A 21906-nucleotide genomic window follows, 5' to 3' on the forward strand; every position below is an offset into this window, starting at 1 on the left:
GAAGTTAGACTTCTGGTATATACCCTGTTGTACTGCGGTAATGAGGGCCTACGCTGTTGAAATGGGTCCACACAAGTCTATGCAGGGGGAAAGGCACTCAAAGTCCGTGGATCCCTTATGCCTGTGTCTAGGCAAAGGAGCTGTGCTTACCCTGAGTTCCTGGCTTAGGGGAGCTGGCAGTTTATTTTTTTCCCGTTTGTTAATTTGTTCACTCTCCAAGGCCAGGAGAATGGCTCATGGTGTGTGATGGATCCTACTTCCGGCCCAGGGGTCTCGGCAATTGCTGAAGCCAGTCTGGGACCCGATGTAGAGTAGGGAGTGAGGAGGTAAATGGGAGAGAGGTTTTTCCCTGAGAAGGGTGTTTTTTATCCACGCAGTAGGCCAGATGCAAATACTTATCTTTCGGCGATCGAGGGCTGCTTCTCACTGGTTCTCCGTGGCCAAGTAGACGCTCAGCGGCTGAGTCTCTCCCTGTGACGAATACACCTCCTGAGCAGCGATGCTTGCCTGCCTCACTGCTCACCCCAAAACTGATCAGGCCTGAAGAGCTCAGGCTCTTGCTGGGTCAGGTCTGGCACCTCCTCACTGCTTCCGAACCGTTTTTCCCTCCCCCTGCCACTCTGTCAGGTTCCTCAACTTTGCCTTTCATGTTCAAGGCTCCCAGGCTGTCATATATAATCGAATCACTTGGTTTTTCATGTCTTTGTTTTAAGAGCATCCACCGGAAGTTTCTGACTACTCCGCCTTCTTGGCCCCACCCCTGCCCATTTTTTAATTGACTTATTTTTTTATATTGAGTTGTAAGAATTCTTTATATATTCTGGATAAAAGTCCTTTTTTAGATGTATGGTTTACAAATAGTTCTTCCATTCTGTGGGTTGTCTTTTCACTTTCTTGATGGTGTCCTTTGGAGCTCAAAAGTTGGTAATTTTTATGAAGTCCAGTTTATCTGTGTCTTTTGTTGCTCATGCTTTTGGTGTCATATCTAAGAATCCTTTGCAAAACCCAAAGTCATGAAGATTTATCCCCATGTTTTCTTCTAAGAGTTTTATCATTTTAGCTCTTATGTTTAGGTCTTTGATTTACTTTCAGTTAATTTTTGTATATGGTGTGAGGTAGGGGTTCAACTGCATCCTTTTTCATGTGGATATCTAGTTGTCTCAGCACCATTTCTTAAAAAGGCTATTCTTTCCTCATTGAATGGTTTTGGCACCCTTGCCAAAAATAAATTTTCCATAAATGTGTGTGGATTTATTTCTGGATTCTCAATTTTATTTTATTTTATTGATCTATATGTCTTTCCTTATGGCAGTACCACATTGTCTTAATGGCTATAGCTTTGTAGTAGGTTTTGACATTGGGAAGTGTGAGTCCTCTAACTTTGTTTTTTTTTTTTCAAGATTCTGTTAGCTATTCTGGTTCCTTGAATTTCCATAGGAATTTTAGGATCAACTTGTCAATTTCTGCAAAGAAGCCAGCTGGAATTTTGATGGGGATTGCTTTGAATCTGTAGATCAATATGGGGAGTATTGCCATCTAAACAATATTAAGTTTTCCAATCCATGAACGTGGAATGTCTTTCCATTTATAAGATAGTGTATTTTTTTAAAATAAATTGCCTTATTATACATTTATTAAGACTGTTTTATGTGTTAGATTTTAATTGTAACAGTAATATTACCTGTTGCCGTCCAGTCAATTCTGACTCATAGCAACCCTATAGGACAGGGGGGAACTGTCCCACAGGGTTTCCAAGGAGCAGCTGGTGGATACGAACTGCTGACCTTTGGGTTAGTGCCATAGCTTTTAACTACTGCGCCACCAGGGCTCCAACAGTAGTATAGGCTTTTTGTAATAAGGTCAAATATTAGAGGTGAATAAGGAAAGTGTTTGTTTTCCACCTCTACCAAATTCTGTTTGCTCACTCATTCACTTATTCAATTAATTCATTCAGCAGATATTTATTATACACTTCCTATGTGCCACGTGCTGTCCTAGGCAATAAGAACACAAGTGAACAAGACAAAGTTCTTGATTTCATCGAACTCACATTCTTGGGGTGAGAGTGACCAGGAGACAGAAACCAAATAAGTAGATGTCTAACAGTATGTTGAGTGGTAATAAGTACTACTGAGAAAATTAAATCAGGAAGCAGTGAAGGTGAGATTGGTTTTAAATAGGGTGGTCAGGCAAGGTGCCTCTGAAGGAAGGGAGAGTGAAGTGAGCAATCCATGTGGATATATAAGGGAGGAGCGTTCCAGGTAGAGGGACAGCTAGAATGGAGCAAGCAAGGAATGATAGGGCATGAGGTCAGAGAGGTGATGGGAGTATGGCAGGGGATTGCTCCTGTAGGGCCTGATAGGCTTTTGGAAGGCCCTAGGATTTTACTATGAGTAAGCTGGGAACCATTGTAGGGTTTTGAGCAATGGAGTGCCATGTTCTGACTTGTGTTTTAAAGCATCACTCTAACTGCTGTATTGAGAATATATTTTGGCATGGCAAGATCAAAACAGAGAGCCAGTTAGAACGCTATTGCAATAAATTATCCAAATGAAAGATGATGATGACTTGAACTAGGTGTGACGATGGAGGTGGCAAGAAGTGATGGGATTCTGAATATATACTGATGGTGTCCAAAACCCCTCACCGTCGAGTTGATTTTGACTCATACCAACTTTATAGGACAGAGTAGAACTGCCCCCGTATGGTTTCCAAGGTAGTAAATCTTTACGGAAGCATTCTGCCACCTCTTTCTCCCACAGAGCACCTGGTGGGTTCGAACTGCTGACCTTTCGATTAGCAGCTGAGCGCTTTAACCATTGTAGCCAGCAGGAATTGCTGATAGATTAGCTCTGGGGTTGAAGAGAAGTTGGATACTGGGTCACCATGTTTGATATATATCCTTTTACCCTGTGACACTGTTATCTGTTTTGATGTTTTTTCTTCAGTTCATTTCTTAGTCCTAGTCTTCTTGACAAATCTTGAGCTTTCAGGTATCTCAGAATCAATATTTTTCTAAGTTTTTTTTCCTTGGTGACTCATTGTACGTACTCTGGGCTGTTCTTGATGCATCCAAGGGCAATACTGCCCTAAGCCCAGAGATCCCCATAAACTAGAATCTTTCTTTTGCCCAAAATGTTCTGTATTACAGAGCCACTTTCCTCCACAAGAGCCCTTCACTCTTGAGTTTCCTAGCTGATTCCAGTGACCCTTGCTGGCTCTCTTTGCAGCCCGGTGCATCTAATTAGGCAGCTCTCTTTCCCTTTTCCTAAGCCTCTGTCAACAATGTCTCTAGCTTGGTTTTTCTCCTTATTCCCTGTGGGCATATCTGACAGGTAGCCTCCTGTTCTCTCTGAGTGCAAATATCATATCTAAATTTTGCATTTACCTTATGATTATTCTTGTCCCAGCCAGACATGATCCACAAGAATTTAGAACAGGGTGTTTTTCATCACAGGCTGTATCTGACAACACTTTTTGTTTTGTTTTGTTTTTTTAAATGAATTTTGAAATAATACCTCTTGCCCAACAGAACCAGAGAAGCCTAAACAAAATGTCAAATGTGTGCTGTGTTCCCCATGCCTACCTCCTGCGCTGGGAACAGGAGGCAGCGAGGAGGAAATAATGACGACACCGAGCTTTGTGATGCCCAGTGGCTTTTCCATAATTACCTTTACCCCCTAACATTCTTCAAGGTCTCGTTTCTTTTTTCCAGTCCAGAGAATGTTATCAGAAGATCTTAGAAATAGACCCCAAGCTGCGGACACAGGTGAAAGGTGAGGATGTTCCTGCTGATATCGTTCATATGAATTTGAATCCTGCTGATATCCTTCATATAAATTTGATTTCCCCTTTGTGCTCCTGCCTTATGGCGCCAGCCATACCTTCTCTGCCCTTGGCCTCAAAGCAACATCCTTCTTGCCTTCCCTACATAATCAGACTCTGTGTGTTAACAGGCCTGCTGTGCTGCTCTTCCCTCTGCTCTCCCGCTCCAGCCTTTGCCTTCCTCCTCTACACCCTTCTCCCTTAGGGCCTTCTAGTCAGGCAATAGCCTTTTCCTTAAATCTTCAAGATAGTTTAAGACTCTGGGTATAGACTTTGCACTAATCCGTTATTGAATTATCTTAATGCTTTGTGCTTTCAACCTCCCATCCTCAAAAGGAAAAAAAAGAAAAGTTGCTTCTTGTTTGGTATTGTTGATCATTAGGGTTTTTTTGTTTTTGGTTTTTTGTTGTTGTTTTTCATTCTTGTTTTGCTAGATTGCCTAAATCAAGTAGATCTTCAGGAGAAAGCAGAACTTCAAGAGAAGGAAGCCCACGAATTGTTGAATTCAGGGAAGAACACAGCCGTGACCACCAAGAATCTCCTGGAGACCCTTTCCAAGCCTGATCAGATCCCTTTGTTCTACGCAGGCGGGATTGAGATCCTGACTGAAATGATGACAGAGTGTAAGCCAGCGATGCGTGTACTTTCATGAGTATTGTCCGTGCAAAGGGACAGGAGTACGAGGCAAAATATCCCTCCCTCTCATCCTTCCACAAATACTGATTGAAGATCTCCTATAATGTAGGTGCTAAGTGGGTGTGCTATAGGGTCACTATGAGTTAGAATTGACTGGATGGCAACAGGTTGTTTGTTTGTTTTTTTTAAGGGGGTGCACAAGAAATATACGCCCACCCTGGCTCCGTCCTCTCCCCAGAGCATGCATACTCTCAACAACATACACGCAACACACCACACCATACGCGTGTAGCACACACCACACATATGCAACACACACACACCACACCCTCACTCCCTGTATAACACCACACCCTCACTCCCTGTATACTTACACCACACACACACACACACACACCCCCCATACACTCATTCCATATATATTTATACCACACATATACACACACACAGCATGAACTCACACCATTATTTACTTATATTACATACACACACTGCACCACACACACAAACATGGCACACACTCACACCATACATGCTTATATCACATACCCACACACCCTTCACATACCCCCACACACCCCATAAAAATCCGCTGCCGTCGAGTCAATTCTGACTCAAAGCGACCCTATTGGACACAGTAGAACTGCCCCATAGGGTTTCTAAGGAGCACCTGGTGGATTCAAACTGCCAACCTTTTGGTTAGCAGCCTGAGCTCTTAACCACTGCACCACCAGGGCTCCCTCCACACACCCCATATATACCCCAAATATCCCATACCACCCCTAACATCTTCCCCCACCACAGGAATAGCAGACAGGGCCCAGCCCATTCAGAACATTGTAGGATAACATGTAAGGTTCACCCTAGTTACATACATTTAATGACTGTTTAGGATGTGAAAATAATTTCAGAGAAAACATCAGTTCTCCTCCTACTAAAGAGAGCCATGCTGTTCTCTTTTACCAGCTGTTATAAACATTGATACCAGGGCTTAAAACAATTTTGTTTCTCAGTGACAGAATGTTGTTTGTACAAATAGATGGGGTCTCTGACTTCCATTTAGTGTACAACGGAGGGTGCTCAAGTATCTCCTTCGGCAGTTTCTTAGAGATTATAGATTCCTCTCTAGAGCCTGGAGATAGCTTTGAAATAAATATTAAAGAGCAGATGGATATGGAAGCTCTTCCTGGAGGTTAAGCAGCTCCTGGTGTCTCTCTAAAGATTACAAAATGATGAGCTGTGCAAATAACCCATGGGGCCACCCCGGCTCAGCTCTCCTCTGAACAAGTATATACCCCTTACTGTGACACTGACTGGCTGATTCAGTACATTTATTTTTTCAGAATGTAAAGGTATTTGTTTCTGCCTAAACTGTTCATTTGGTGACCTTGACCTCCCATATTGGGTCTCTCATTATCAGCTGGCTGTGTTCCAGCTAGACACTAGCCAGACCATTCAGGAGCCTGACATGCTTGTCTGTGAATTTGTTTCAGGCACAGAACGAACTTTATTCAGAACACACAGTGGATTCAGTATCATCGGTGACAATGAGGTCATAAGAAGGTAGGGACATTTATAAAGGTAGCCCAAGTGCCAAAGCAAGGAAAGACAACCATTGCTTATGTACTCAGACACGAATCACATAGGCAGCAACTTTCCTAGATGGCCCCGTCCTTCAGTCAGGAGTGGTGGCCCCACGTGGAGCAGGAAGCTGCTCTATGGACACTTCTCGAGCCTTGGGCATTGGGAGTTTGAGTTCTGCAGTTAACATTGGGAAGAGAGGCAGAGGCGCTTCCCAGGGGACCTCCAAGCACATCACAGTCAGAGATGTGACCATTCTTGCTGATTTCCCACCAGTTTTTGCAGGATTGCTGTTTGTTCTTTTTCTCTTTTGCAATTTGCTGAGCATATCAGGAAATGGAATCAGCTGGGCCCTGACTGATCCCATTTATAATTTCATCTGAAGAAAGACCCAAATGGTAGGAGGTGGCTTAGTAAATTTATTTGTTATGTTATTTAGTATTTCACCTGTTCCGATGTAATTCCTGAGGCTTAGGACAGTGGTGTGGGTTGGAGTCACCAGCACACATTTGCATGAGTGGGGGGACACCAGGAAGGCTAAGTGGTCTGCTGGCCCAGTGACCAGCTCATTGGGCCCAGTGCAGCCATTGCCCGTGGTCCCAGGCCTACCACCCTATCTTCTTGCAGCCCTGATCATCTTGACCTGGAGCTCTTAGTTCAGTGCTTGGCAGTCCAACGACCCTGGTGACTTGTGATCTGGATTATCAAATTACTTTTTTAAACCTACATTTGGGAAGTCTGGGTACAAATGAAATAAAACCGAATGAAAAGGAAAGTCAAGGCTAATTTCCAGATTTAATATTGCTCTCTCTTCTCTACTCTAGGTGCTTTTCCACAGCAGGAAAAGATGCAGTCGAAGAGACTGTCTGTGTGTCTGTTCTCAAGCTCTGGCAAGCAGTGTGCAGTGGGAACGGTAAGTCTGAGTAATCACCATTAATTATCGTTAATGCACTGTTAAGGCGGCAGCCTGATTGTTCCCCCTGAAGGCCAGGCCCTGGAGAGTTGATGTCTAGACCTTCCCCTCACCCCTGAAAAAGTGTATGGATCAAAAGCAAGGGCTGCGTTGCAGTTATGTCTACAGCACCCTGACAGCTGCCTTCCTCACCTAGCTGGGGACTCTGGAAGGCTGCCCAGTGGACGGTGGCAAGGTCATTGTCAGCATAATGAGTGGTCTCCTCACCTGGCCACTCTCCCTGCTCTCTGCAGACTCCTGACTTCTGCTCATGCATGGGCAGTGCGGAGAGGGTGGACAGAATTTTTCCTCTCCTGTCTGTCTAAAAATATTGTCGCTTTTTGCTGACCACAGTACCCATTTTAGCATGAGATTTACAACCTCCCGGCTGGCATCTTCTGACACTGATTAGCGTGTAATATTGGGACAGTAAAAGGCCACAGGGGTTTATTTACTGTGTTAACTCTTAGTTTTTACATACTAGCATCTTCTGGGGTTCATTACCTTGTTGCCCAATCTTTCTTACCACTTTGATGACTTCAGCATAAATAATAAATTTAAGTATTTCCCCCATTTTTTAGAAAAATGTGTCTTCATAGGAAAAGGTCTGACTTTCAACACAAAACGCCAAAAATCAGAATAAGGTCGGCTGTGTCTCCTTTTCACCGTGCAATGGTGGGGGCCCAATGTGAGGGAGTTTGTGAACACAGTTTGTAATTGTAAAACGCCAAACAAATGTGAGATAATGCAATATTTTTCTTGATTTAGTAGAGGAATTGTTAAAAGTTTCATGGTCAAATCTGCAGCTTCAACAGTAGGAAAATCATCTTAAGTTCTAGAAAACTAGAAAATCAGAGGGCCTCTTTCTGGAAGGGAATTATGACCCAGAGCCCTGGTTATGCAGTGGTTAAGCACTCGGCTGCTAACCAAAGCATCGGCAGTTCAAACCCACCAACTGCTCCAAGGGAAAAAGATGTGGCAGTCTGCTTCCTTAAAGATTTACAGTCTTGGAAACCCTATGGTGAAGTTCTACTCTGTCCTATAGGGTCACTGTGAGTCGCAGTCAACCCAACAGCAATGGGAATATCATCATCAAGATGCCCCGTTGCCCCGTGTAGAAACCTGACCAGCTCAGGGCAGTGATTTTGGAAATCCCCCAACACGAGGGTAAAAATGGCAGGGCTGGGCGACGGTGTGTTTATTCAGGATGAATCTGACACAGCAACCCATTTACTTTGGTTTCTGCGAACCCGGGGGTCATATTTTTTCTTTTAACATCTGAAAAAATATTGTCATATTGTCACACGCAGCCTGTGATTGTAAATGCTTTATCTCCAATCAATGAAATCTTGGTACATCCAACTCCATAAACACAAAGCAGTTTTTATAAAGGATCAGTGATGTTTAAAAGTAGGGACATGGAAATATGTCTGATACATTACTGAGTGAGGGTAAAAAGCCAATTACAGGGTAGGATGTATAATGTTTTTAACATTATTCATGTGAAGGATGACTGACGGCTTCATGGGGAATGGGCTGACCTGGAGGGAATACAGGGAAGAGGACTTCCATTTTCAGTTTTATAGCACTTCTGTGTTATGTGAATTGTTTACAATGAGCTACTTTTCCCGTATAAGAAAAAAATGTACAAACACACACTTTTCCTTTTCAAAAATCAATAGCGTATATTTGACATTGTTGTTCATTGCCGTCGAGCTGGCTCCAACTCATGGTGACTCCATGTACAACAGAGCGAAATGTTGCCTGGTCCTATGCAGTCTTCACAGTCATTCATATGCTTGAGTCCGTTGTTACAGCCACTGTGGGTTTTGAGAGCCTTCCAACCCAGGGGGGCTCATCTTCCAGCACTCTATCAGACAGTGTTCTGTTGTGATCCATAGGGTTTTCATTGACTAATTTTTCGAAGTAGACCACCAGGCCTTTTTTCCTTGTCTCTCAGTCCAGAAGTTCCACTGAAACCTGTCCACTATGGGTGACCCTATTGGTATTTGAAATACTGATGGCATAGCTTCCAGCATTGCAGCAACATGCAAGCTACCACAGTACAACAAACTGACAGACAGGTGGCAGGTATTTGACACAGACAGAGTAATCATAGCTAAAAGGAGCCCTGGTGGCACAGTGGTTAAAGTGCTCAGCTACTAACTGAAAGTTCCATGTTTGAACCCACCAATTGCTCCATAGGAGAAAGATGCAGCAGTCTGCTTCCATAAAGATTTACAGGCTTAGAGACCCCATGTGGCAGTTCTACTCTGTCCTGTAGGGTCACTATGAGTCAGAATCAACTTGATGGCAATGGGTTTGGTTTGGTTTGGTAATCATAGATAAACTGTAGGATTTAGATATAATGTTAGCAATAAAAACACAGTTTAATATGTGGGCTACCAGTCAGATCTCATTGCAATACCATTACCCTGGCTCTTTCAGGTCCTAGAAGGGCCCTGGTGTGTGTCTTTCACCTGACTGCTGTGCGCTGTGTGTAAATGGGCAATTACTGCAATAGAGGGGAGATCTGGAGTAAGGAAGCCCAGGTGATGGGTCCCATCCCTGTGTGATCCAGTTTTCTCTGCTCTGTTTCATACCTTTGCCTCATCCTCCAGCGTATACCCTGCTCTCAAACGTTCCTGTATCTGGTCAGAAAATGAACCAAGTGCAGGGGGGGATAGCCAGTGTCCACCCAAACCCAAACCCACTGCCAATGAGTTGATTCTGACTCTTAGCGACCCCATAGGGTTTCCAAGGCTGTAAATCTCTACAGAAGCAGGCTGCCACAACTTTCTCTCACGGTGCCGCTGGTGGTTTCGAACCACTGACCTTTCGGTTAGTGGTCGAGCACTTTAACCACTGCGCCACCAGGGCTCCTTAATCCAATGCCACTACCCTGGAAATAGCTTACAGTCTAGGAAGGAGGGCATGATTTATTGATTAATATTTCCATGTGATATTCTAGTTTTCTAGAAAGAACTTGAATGTTTGCTTTGGCCATATGAAGATTCATGGTCTAAAGATCTGCAGTTAAGCTTATTTCTTTCCCTTTCCTCGCATTTCCAGGTACCACAAACCAAAAAACCTTCTGGCAACAATAATGATGATGGTTCAGTTACGTGTGCCAGTCCCTGTTCTAAACATGACCATGTATCATCTCATTTAATCCTCATAGCAATTCTGTTAACTAGTTGCTCTCAAGTCATCTCCAACTCATGGTGACCCCATGTGCATCATCAGAGTAGAACTGTGCTCCATAGGGTTTTCAATGGTTAATTTTTCAGAAGTAGATAGCCAGGCTTTTCTTCCACTGTACCTCTGGGTAGACTAGAACCTCCAACATTTCAGTTAGCAGCTGAGTGCATTAACCATTTGTACCACCCAGGGACTCCAAAGAATTCTATTAGGTAGGGCTTTATTCTTATTTTACTGATGAGGAAACTGAGGAACAGAGTGGATAGTAACTTGGCTAAGGATATTCACCTAGTATTTCACATCCAGCTGTCTGGTTCTAGAATCCATGCTCTTACTACTTTATCATCTTGCCTCTCAAGTGAGTGGAGAAGAAATGGGCCCCCTGTTGGGATGGAGGGGAATAGAACTGGCTTGATTGCTATCATAGTCTTAAGTGTGCACAAGGCTGACAGCCACTGTGTTTTGCAGAGGAAAACCAGCGCCTGCTGGTGACACGCCCCAACATGGGCGAGCTGCTGCCCTCCCTCTTGGACTCCAGAGTCATGGCCATCCGGCAGCAGAGCCTGGCCCTGCTGCTGCAGATCGGCCAGACCGAGAATGGACGGAGCCTGATCCTCAGCCACCTTGACCTGACCCGGTAAGGCCCTGCTGGCAGGACCTTGCTTACGGTATCTCAGACCACCACCTGACAAGTTAAGACTTGCCTGTTGTCCTTCTCATACCTCTGATGTGTGAGGTGCCATCACACTTTATTAAGGGTCAATAAAAGAGTCTTTGAAAGGAGCACTTCTTCACAGGACAAACACCTGTCTGAACTTAGTACTATGAACAGTTTCACTTCCTCTGAGCAGTTGGCTTGTTTCCATCTCACAGATACTATGGACAGTATAGATAGCAGTACTTCCATAGCCAGATTTGGAACCCACACTCAAACCAAGTCATTTGCTTCTGCCCTTTTAGCCTCAGTCCTGGGAGTACCGTGTTCCTGTCTTTATTTTTCTTCTTTCATTCCTGTTTGAGGTAACACTTATCTTGTCTTGCATGTCCTTAAACCCCTTCTGGAACAAGGTGGAGTGTCAATAAATAAATCATGTCTCAAATACTATTACAATTAGGGCTTTCCCTGGCTGAAGGCAATAGGAATAGAATTGCCTCTTTCCTAAGTAGACTTGATAAAAAAATGACTGAAACACAGTGATTCTGCTCCGTGCTTTTCTATCTAAAGATTATTAGTTTGAACAGATGAAATGGTCATTTTTTAGATCAAAAAGGCTGAATATCAGCAATTTCATGTGGTTCAACCCAATAGAAACAGTAGCAATGATTATAGCTGGCTTTATAAATGTTCCATACATAATCTAAAAACAGGAGTTAACCTTTTGATTCTTTTCACTATTATTTCATTCTATCTCCCTTCATCCTATGGGGTGGACAAGGTAGGTGTTATTACCCCATTTCACAGATGGTGAAGGAGCAAGTAACTAAGGTAGTCTCACCTAGCTGTCTCCAACTCTTATTCTCTATTCCCAGTAAGAGAAAGAGCCAAAACTAAAGCCCTGTCAGATCTTACTCGGACCAAGCTGAGACCTTCCCCACCTTGCCCATCTAGGTGAAGGAGTCCGCAGGGTTGTTGTTCAGCCTGGCGTGGCTCTCCCGGTCTCAGCTGGCTCCGTCGCACTTCAGGGGCTCACAGCAAAGGCCTTCCCAGCGTCCTGAAACTCAGCCATCTGGGCAGATGGATTGTTAACAGAGTTAAATTCTCCAAAAGCATGTTTCAAATTTCAAATGGTTCTGCAGTCACACTTCATCATATGTTTTTCATTTGTTTTTTGCCTCTTTGAGTAAATGTAGCTGTCGTCATCATAAGCTTTCTCCCCCAGCTATCTTTGAATTGCTTGAGTTTCCATTTGAATTTTTCCACTGTCTTGGAGAGTGGTGCTTATGATCACCTTGTGCAGTCCTGCACACTCTCTTTAGACAGTCAAAGAAACGTCAACGTATTGCCTTTATGCCCTCTATTCTCATTAATGTCCATCTCCAGTTAAACCAGAAGGAGATGTAATGGGCTATCGGTAGTGAAGTGAGATGGTTTGAAGCAGGATAGGGCTGCACACAGGTCCCGTGGCTCACAGAGGCACACAATATTACAACCCTCCAAAACGTTTGCCCTCATATGAGAAGTTAAAGGGATGAATTTGAACTAACAGGGACTGAGTGAGCACCAGTGTTGCTTTGTGGAAAGTGCTGGGTTTTTGGATTCAGGCAGTCCTGAGCTCAAATCTTTGCATCTCGTTCTACTTATGTGACCCAGGAAAGTTACTTAACCTTGCTGAGCCCCAGTTTCTCACGGACTTACGATGGAAGATTAAGGGAGGTGAAGTATGTGATATTTTTCTGCTGCCTTTTACAGAATACCTGACCAAGAGAAGCTTAAGCAAAATAGAGATTGGCTTGTTTTTCTCACATAGCAAAAAAGATGAAAGATGGGAGCTGCTGCCGTTGTTCAGTAGCCTAGAGACGTCAGGGTTAGGGCCTCTCTCCCTCTCTTGACCTTCCCCTCATGGTTACATTAGGCTGCTGCAACTCCAAGCATCACATCTCCATCTAAGACAGACAAGCACCAGCGAAGTCTGTCCGTTTTACCAAGAAAAGCTACTGCTTATTCCTCTTTTGGTCCAGCTTCTGTGGCAGAGTCAGGCATGATAGGAGGAGGTGGGAATGTCTGTAGGGTGAGCCAGCAGACAGTGTCTGACAGAGTAATGAAAGCAACTGGTATCGTGGGTATGGTCTATACTCAATAATCATTTGTGTAATCATTTTCTCTCTCCAGAGTATTATGTTCAGGGTCCTAAGCAGAGGTGATACTGCATTTATCAGTTACACTAGACCATTTTCTGACCTGTGGCCCACCCAGAGGGACAGCTCCTTGTCAGCAGAGCCTAAAATCTGTCACCAAAAACAAACAAAAAAAAAAAAGATAAGAAGGAGCAGAAAGGGACACGTTGTCCTCTTTAGGTAATGAGTCCAGTTAGGATGTGTGTTTTGTCACATGGTGAGGAAGCCTAGTTGCTTATGTCTCCCAGGACAAAACACCAAGATGATCTTAGACGGCTGTCTCATCTTCAGTGCTAGTCAGGTTCATTAGCATTCATCCTCCAGACTGAGGAAAACAGATTTCAACTGGTGAAGGAGGAATCTGAAGTAACTGTAAAACAAATTATTTCTGACAGCAGGAACATTGAAATACGCTCCTGAGGAAGTTAGGGACTTGTAGAAGCTTAGAGTTATCTGGGACCTTAGAAACAATCCAGTCCAGCCCCCACTGAGTTCAGTCATCCCCTCGGTGGCATCCCAGTACAGCCTGGGCATGACTTCCTCCAGGGAAGATTCCAGCGTTTTTGTTATATTTTTCTCCATGTAATTTGGGAGGGGCACTAAAATAGCTAATAGACTTGGGGTCTTTCCCCAGCTAATGAGAAGATGCGACTCACCTCCTGTCTTAGGCTGGGTTCTCTAGAGAAACAAAACCAGTAAAGCATATAAATATATAGAGAGAGTGTTTTATATCAAGGAAACAGCTTACATGATTGTAGAGGCTGGAACGTCCCAAGTCTGTGGATCAGAATAGAGGCTTCTCTCAAGTCATGTAGCCACAGGGGCTGGTGAACTCAAGGTAGGCAGGTCAGAGAGCAGGGCTCGCTCACAGGCTGTGAAGATCAACGAATCCCAAGCTTGGCAGGCAAGACCACAAGGCTTCTCCTGATTCACATAGCTACAGGGGCTGGCAACCCCAAGATTAGCAGATTGGAGAGCAGGGCTCCTGCTCACAGGCTGTGAAAACTGATGAATCCCAAGATCAGCAGATAAGCTGATAGCGCAAGTCCTAAGAAGGGGACGTCAGATGAACAGGAGGCGGCCACAGGATCCAGAGTGAGCAAAAAGCCAGGACATCTGCTTATATTTGGATGCAGACCACACCCCCAAGGAAACTCCCTTTCAACTGAATGGCTACTCACAGCAGATTCCATCATGGGAGTGATCACATATAAACACTGAGAATCATGGTCCAGCCAAGTTGACACACAGTCTTAACCATCACACCTCCCAAGGCAGCCCACCTCATTCTGGGACTGTTCTGGTTGATATAAAATTATCTCCTTACGCTGAGCTCAAATCTGCCTGCCCCATACAATTTGGGGCCAATGCTGTCTCCCTACATTAAGGACCCGGTTCTGTCCTCTGAAGCACTACAGAATTCATCAAACCTTCTCACTTTCCAGTTTCTGAAACGTGTATCTAAAGACACCAGTCTTTTCCAGGTAAACATCCCAGTTCTCTCCACCATTCCTGAGGTAATTTGGCTTCCAGAACCCTCCTAGAAGGGAAGGCTATAGAAATCCAATACCATGGATGGAGCTGGCTGGTGTAGGGCCCATACTTCCAAATGCCAGACCCAATGGACTCTTCAGACATTCTCTTGACTGCCTTATGGCATTTGGTTTTATTGATCTCTACACTTTTCTTGAAACTCCACAACATCATCTTTTTCTTGGCCCTCTTCCTACCTCCTGGGCTTTTCTTTCTTGGTTACATTTGTGAGCCCCCCTTATGCTGTCACAACTTACAAGTCAGGAGCACCAGGGTCCGGCCTTTGGCCGCCTTCTCGTCCATGGCTTTAACTACCACTGATAAGCTTCTATCTCTGAACACTAAATGAAAACACCCTTCTGCAAGTGGACATCTCCATCTCAATGTCCACAAGTATCATAAACTTAAAAATTCCAAAAGTAGTTCTTCAAACCAGACCCTCTACCTGAATTTCCTGTCCTCATAGATGGCATTTCCATCCTTCCAGTTAACTAAGTTAGAATCCTAAGGTTACCTTAGATCCCTCCTGTCTTAGTCATCTAGTGCTGCTATAACAGAAATACCACAAGTGGGTGGCTTTAAGAAACAGAAATTTATTTTCTCACAGTTTAGGGGGCTAGAACTCCCAATTCAGGGCGCCAGCTCTAGTGGAAGGCTTTTTCTCTTTGTCAGCTCTAGAGGAAGGGCCGTGTCTCTTCTGAGCTTCTGTTCCTGGACAATCTTCATGTGGCTGGACATCTCTCTTCCTTCATCTCTGCTTGCTAGCTTGCTTATTTTAATCTCTTTTATATCTCAAAAGAGATGGACTCAAGACATACTCTACACTAATCCTGCCTCATTAACATAACAAAGACAGCCCATTCCCAAATGGAATTATAACCACAGGCATAGAGGTTAGGATGTACAACACATTTTCGGGGGACACAGTTCAATTCATAGCACTTCCGTTCCCACATCCGTAAGAAGAGCCTATATTGTCAGTTCTACAGCCTCAGCATCTTCTGGATTCACTTCTTTCTGGTTCTCCTCCACCATCTCTAATCATTCCTTATAGGTCTTTGCGAGTGCCTCTTTTTCATTGATTTTACCTCTTATTCTGCCACTGCCTCAGTTCAGTCCCTTAACCTTGAGTACCTGAACCATCACAGCTCTCCCCTGGCTGGATACCCTATCCTCTGTGCTCCCTGCTCCAAGCCAGCCTCCACCATACCACCAGAGTAGTTTTTCTGAAATGCACATACACCCTGTTATTTTCCTACTTGAAATGCTTACCTAACTTTCCATCACCCATAACAATAGTTCCCCAACCACTGAGAAATATAGTGCCTAGGAGTCACCCAGGGACTTTGTCAAAATGCAGGCTTCTAGAGTCTCTTCCACTCAGAAACTGAGAGGGACCAGCAATCTGCATCCCCCATGGAAAGCAAGTCATCTGCCAACCACACTTTGAAAACACAGGCCTACAGGGTAAAGCACAAACATTCCAGCAGGCCATGGAAAGTCCGCCATGATCTGGACTTTGTCCAGCTTTCTGGCCACGCTGCTTCCTGTCCCCCTTACAAGCCCACAGCACTAACTATAAGGAACTACTAACAGGTCCGCAAATGTGCCCCTGCCATTTTATACCTCACACTCCTTGTGACTGCTGTGTGCTGCAAATGCTCTGCTTCCTGTCCCCATGTGCCTGACGCTGGCCTATGAGCTCCTAGGAGCAGGGACATTGTCTTGTTTTGAATCTGTGGCCCCAGAACCTACCACATTGCCTGGCACATAGTACGTGCTCATTAAATGTTGTTGAATGCAGAAGGGAACAAATAGCCAACACTACACTTTCAAGAGACAACTCAAATATCATCAGCTCTTTGAAGCCTTCCTTCGTCTCTGCCCTCCCCCCAAGCCCCCAGGTAGATTTTGTGGCCCATTTAACATGCATCTGTTCTATCATAGCACCTAACACCATTTATCTTCCTTGGGAGAACGGGAGTACAGTGCTGCATCGTAATACTGAGCACAATGTTTGTTGAATGAATAAATTACTCTTATCTCCATTGTTCTGCTGACAGTCTGATAGGGCAGCCTGAGATTGCGTTAGCTTTCCTTGGCTGCCACACCAGACTGTTTGCTCATACTGTGTTCACAGTTGGCCAAAAGCCTTGAAATCTTTTTTCATATGAACCAGGTTATAAGCCAGGTCTCCCTATTCTGTTACTGATACAGAATTTCCAGTTCTTAAGTGGAGGACTTTGAGTTTAACCCTATAAAATTGCATCTGACTTATTAAGCAGCCTGTCAAAATCTTTTTAAATCTGTATTCCATCTTCCACTTGTTAGGGGGCCTCCCAGCATTAGTCATCAGTAGATGAGTAAGCATGCCTTTTAGATGCCATCTAGGTTATTGATCAGGACCAGGCTGAGCCAGAGTCACGTGGCAGAGGCATCAGAAGGTCCTTCCAAGTTGGTGTCTGATAATCAAGAAACTTTGGTTGGAACAACCCAAACGTCCATCACCTGATGAATGGATAAACAAAATGTGGTATATCTAGACAATAGAATATTATGTAGCCATAAAAAGAAATGAAGTACTGATACATACTACAACATGGATGAACCTTGAAAACATTATGCTGAGGGAGGGAAGCCAGACACAGAAGGCCACGTATTGTATGATTCCATATATATGAACTGTCCAGAACAGGCAAATCTGTACAGACATAAAGTAGATTAGTGGTTGCCAGGGGCAGGATGAGGGAGGAATGGAGAGTAACTTCTTAACGGGTACAGGGATTTTTTAGGGGAGGGTAATGAAAAGGTTCTGTACACAGTGGTGATGGTTGCACCACACAGTGAATATACTTAATGCCACTGAACAGTACACTATAAAATGGTTAAAACGGTAAATTATATGTTACATGTATTTTACCACATTAAAAAAGAAGGAGAAATTTGGTTAAAACTGCCCAACCCTCTGGGAATTCACATTAAGTGGTGGATTCATTCAAATAGGAGAGTGTCCTCTCTCGTTGGGGTAGGCTGGGCCTCCTAGAAGGGCAAGACAAGACCATCCTTTGAGCTTATTTCACCCTGATGCTGACTCCTTCCTGGTTTCCTTCAAGGTCACCTTGTTGGGAATGCTGTCAGTTTGAGGACAGCCTACTCAGAGCTTGTTATGGGTTTTTACAGATTGTTGGAGGCCCTGGTGTCATTTCTTGATTTCCCAGATAAGAAGACCAGCACTGCCATGGGACTGCTCACAGACTTGGCTCTGGAAGAAAGGTAATTTTTATTCCCAGAATGTGGCATTTCTTCTTACACCTTTGTTCAACTGTCTGATCCTCATAAATGAGCAGTGTACAGGGAAGCTAGGCAAAGTTTCAGACTTAGCACCACACATTCACTAGTAGCAGGGCTGATGCCTTCCAGGGGTCCCCTATAGTCACCCACTCCAAATCCAGTCCCTCTGAACATGGGTGACATGATCCTCAACATATTTAAAACAGTACCTCTCATAGTAGCCCGTTGACCAAGTGTCCAAGAAGGTTCTTCCTTCCCTTAATTGGTGCCTGGTACATAATAACTGCTTAGCAAAAGTTTGTTGAAGGAATGTGAGTGAGTGAGAGAAGGGAGGGAGGGAGAGAGGGAGGGAGGGAGGGAGTGAAGAAGGGAGGGAGAGAGAGAGTGAGGGAGTGAGGAACAGAGGGAGGGAGTGAGGGAGTGAGAGAGTGAGGGAGGGAGTGAAGGAAGAAGGGAGAGAGGGAGTGGGGGGGAATGAGGGAGGGAGGGAATGAGGGAGTGAGCAAAGGAGTCAGGGAGTGAGGAACAGAGTGAGGGAGTGAGGGAAGGAGTGAGGGAGGGAGTTAAGGAGAGAGTGATGGAGGGAGGGAGTAGGGAGTGAGTGAGGGAGAGTGAGGGAGAGAGGGAGGGAGTGAGGGAGGGAAAGAGGGAGTGAGGGAGAGAGTGAGGGAGGGAAAGAGGGAGTGAGAGAATAAGGGAGTGAGTGAGTGAGGCGGTGAGTGAGGGAGTGAGTGAGGGAGTGATTAAGGGAGTCAGGGAGTCAGAGATGGAGGGAGAGAGAATGAACAGTAAAATGTAGCCTCCTCTTTGGTTGCCAGTGGCATTATTGGTAACCCCTCTTATGTTTTTGCTTAGTTGCTGGGGAAGACAGTAAAGGTCTTAGATTCCGTATAATTCTTTAAAAATCAGGTGATTTTTTTTCTCAAAACACATCTTGATTTTCTTAGTTCCTCACAAACTTTAGGGTGTCCTGTTTAAAAATGACCTGTAATGAGAGAAAGCCGCTCAGGCTCACAGGCAAGCCCACCAGCTGGCACAGGTGGGAATATGTAATAGCTGTTGTCTCGTGTGGAGCTGTGAGTGCATCTGGACCCTCCTCAGGGCTGTGACGAGGAAACACGCTCACACTGTATTTGCTGTTTGCACTCACACAGCATATAGACTCTGAGCAAGAAGAGAGGGTGGTAAGTCAGTTTGGCAGAAGCCTAAGAATTCTGGCAACTTCTGCTTAAGAGAGCTGCCATCTGAGCTGCATTGTTTAACATCAAAGGCAATTCTCCAGACTTGGAAAAATTAAAACCACATTACATAACTAGTGACATTTTTTTTGGTTCAGAATGAGTCATCCATGTACGCTGTAAATCACATGGGGCCAGAGATTGTAACTGTCTGCTGCGTTACCCAAGACGCTGTATTCACGTTATGGTTTGCACGATATACAGGTAAATCGCGGCTGATGTTTTCTCCACAGGTTCCAAGTCTGGCTCCAGGCCAACCTTCCAGGAGTTCTCCCTACATTCATAGGTGTTCTGGTAAGCAAGCCCTCATTTCTGTCATCTGTGACAGACACACTCCCAGGAGCATGAGCAGAGCTGTTTAAACAAAATTTACACTCCAAAACTCCTATTGTCTCGCAGGCTTGCAGGTTGATTCATCATTTATTCACAGCTGGACTTTACACAATCCTCAGTTATTAAAACAACCGCAGTCAGGACAGGTGAAGGTGGCATATGGAGGTGGCTGGTTACAGGGTAGAAAAAGCTAGATGTGCAATGCATCTTAGAAAAAGGAGGGGAGGGTTTGTCAGTCTCCATGGGTCTCCTGCTGACACTAAGTCCCATCATAAGTACCACATGCAACCCTGTCCCATGAATGGAAATCATCCTTGTCTGGATGACAAGGGTGGCAATCTGAGCTGATAAGGCAGAAGAATAGTAAGGGGGAGGAATTTCTCCTAGGAGAGCGTACTGTGGCTGGGGTCTGTCCCCAGCAAGCCATAGAAATTTCAGGGGACCTTAGAGAGCATATTCATACCCCAATATTTCACAGATGTGGAGATGAAGGCTCTGAGAAGGGAAGGTTGGTGGAGGAGCTAGGGTTAAGCCCGAGGCCTCCTGATTTCCAGGCCAAGGCACTTTTGCATCTACCCCACTGTGTGCCTTCATCCTATTGCCAATGAGACCCCATCAGTGCCCCATGATGTTACATGAAGGGTGTTTGGGTGAGTGAGGGACACCAATGATGGCATCTGAAGATTTACTTTCTCTTGATTCACTCTTAGAAGAGAGATCCCAAGATCACCAACCCCTCAGCTCTTTGCCAGTGTATTGCTATCATGGGAAACCTTAGCGCTGATGCTACCACCCGAAGACAGATGGCTGACTGTGAAGAATTTGGGGACGCCTGCTTGGGCCTCATGGTATTTTAGCTTTTCTATTCCAAGTAGGCCTTTTACCCTCTTTGGGGACATTTGCTTCTTCTTAATTATCTGGCTTTTCCAAAAAGGCTATTTCTGAGGGAGCTGGAGCAAGTGACTTATCTCTTTTATGACTAGAGATTATATGGGCTGAGCCCTGGACATTGAGTCTCATTTACCTTGGAGAGGTTTGAAGGATTTTCTGGTAACCTTGGCTTAATCACCCATATTAGCAACTCACTATTCAGTTTAAACACATCTTCTTCTGCACTGACTCAAGGAACTGGTCTTGGGTCTTCCAATACCACTTGGGCTCATGACATTGACAGTTTAGGGAGTGTCGGTGGTATTGAGACCTTTGTCAAAGGGAAGAGTTGCCCATGAAAAGCAGCAAAGCATAAAGGTCATTGATTACCTGTTTTGTTTCCCAAGGCCAAGTGTGAGAAGGATATGGACCTGTTCAGAGAGGTCATGTATACATTCCTGGGTCTCTTGATGAACTTGTGTCTGCACTCCCCCTTTGTCTCTGAGGTACAGTGTTCTTTTCTCCCTACCTGGGACCCTGGGGCAACCTAAACACATTATGTTGCATAGAACTGTTCTTATTTTTACAAAGAGAATAGAAGAATGTGTACTCCAGCACTGGCAGTGGGAATGGGGAAAGACACATGTATGGTCTACAGTGTTGCTGTGCTGAGGGGTAGATGAGTCATCCAGTCATCTGTTCATTCAGAAACACTAACCAAAGGTCCAGGATATGCTGAGCATAGCACTAGGTACTGGATTTACAAAGTCAGCCAAATGTGGTTTCTGTTCTCAAAGTTTTACCATGTATTTAGGGAAGACAGACGTGGGAAGAAGTAAGAGCAATAATAGAAGGTGTTGTGAACTATAGACAGAATATGGTAGTGGTAAAAAGGAAGGTGTGGTCAGTTCTATTTGAAAGCTGAGAGAAGCTCCATGGAGAATTCAGGATACCAGGGAATTAAATCTCCTCTCCCCTCCACTTTGTAGGCTTGGGCCATGGAGGTGAGCAGAAGGTGCATGGCACTACTGAACAGCCAGGATGGAGGAATCTTAACAGTAAGCTTCTCCCAGAGAAAACCAGAAATGACTTCCATTGGTCTCATCTTTGTTTGTTTGTTTTTTTTTTGAATATCAGTGGGTCTTAACTTTTTTGAGGTCACCACACCTTTGAGAATCAGCCAATTCTCTTAGGTACGGTGTAGACATACTCTGCAGAACAATGCCCATGGCACATACACACCAAATTTTGCCTACTGTTTCTGGGGCTCTGATGACCCCCAAATGCCCCATCCGTGGACACATTAAGTCAAGGAATGCAAGTTAAGGATCTCTGTTCTCTGTGGTCTGGAATTAACCAGCTTATACAGTGTAGTCTATTGGCTTTATCCTATTTCAGAATATTCCTGTGGAAATTGGATATGCTGAGTGATTTTATTTGGAATCCCTAGTCAAAAAGGCCTGGCCCATATTTTGAAGCCCACGATCCTAGAGGTTGTTTATGCATAATGGTTTTAACCCCTGTTATGGATCGAATTGTGTCCCCCAAAAATGTGTGCCAACTTGGCTAGGCCATGATTCCCAGTATTGTGTGATTGTCCACCATTCTGTC

General features: G+C 44.5%; 1 protein-coding gene across 1 annotated transcript in view; it reads left to right on the forward strand.

Moving 5' to 3' along the window:
* TTC12 (tetratricopeptide repeat domain 12) overlaps positions 1-21726 on the forward strand; it is a 70245-nt gene extending 48519 nt beyond the window's left edge. The window contains exons 9-19 of the mRNA XM_004382542.2: positions 3716-3776; positions 4260-4448; positions 5955-6024; positions 6867-6955; positions 10664-10832; positions 17744-17836; positions 19326-19386; positions 20136-20273; positions 20703-20801; positions 21285-21353; positions 21694-21726. Coding sequence (XP_004382599.2) covers positions 3716-3776; positions 4260-4448; positions 5955-6024; positions 6867-6955; positions 10664-10832; positions 17744-17836; positions 19326-19386; positions 20136-20273; positions 20703-20801; positions 21285-21353; positions 21694-21726 — 1071 coding nt within the window. The remainder of the gene's footprint in view (positions 1-3715; positions 3777-4259; positions 4449-5954; positions 6025-6866; positions 6956-10663; positions 10833-17743; positions 17837-19325; positions 19387-20135; positions 20274-20702; positions 20802-21284; positions 21354-21693) is intronic.
* The last annotated feature ends 180 nt before the right edge of the window (positions 21727-21906 follow it).

This window comes from Trichechus manatus, unplaced genomic scaffold (genome assembly GCF_000243295.1).
Source record: "Trichechus manatus latirostris isolate Lorelei unplaced genomic scaffold, TriManLat1.0 scaffold00094, whole genome shotgun sequence".
In the NCBI taxonomy this organism is placed as follows: domain Eukaryota; kingdom Metazoa; phylum Chordata; class Mammalia; order Sirenia; family Trichechidae; genus Trichechus; species Trichechus manatus.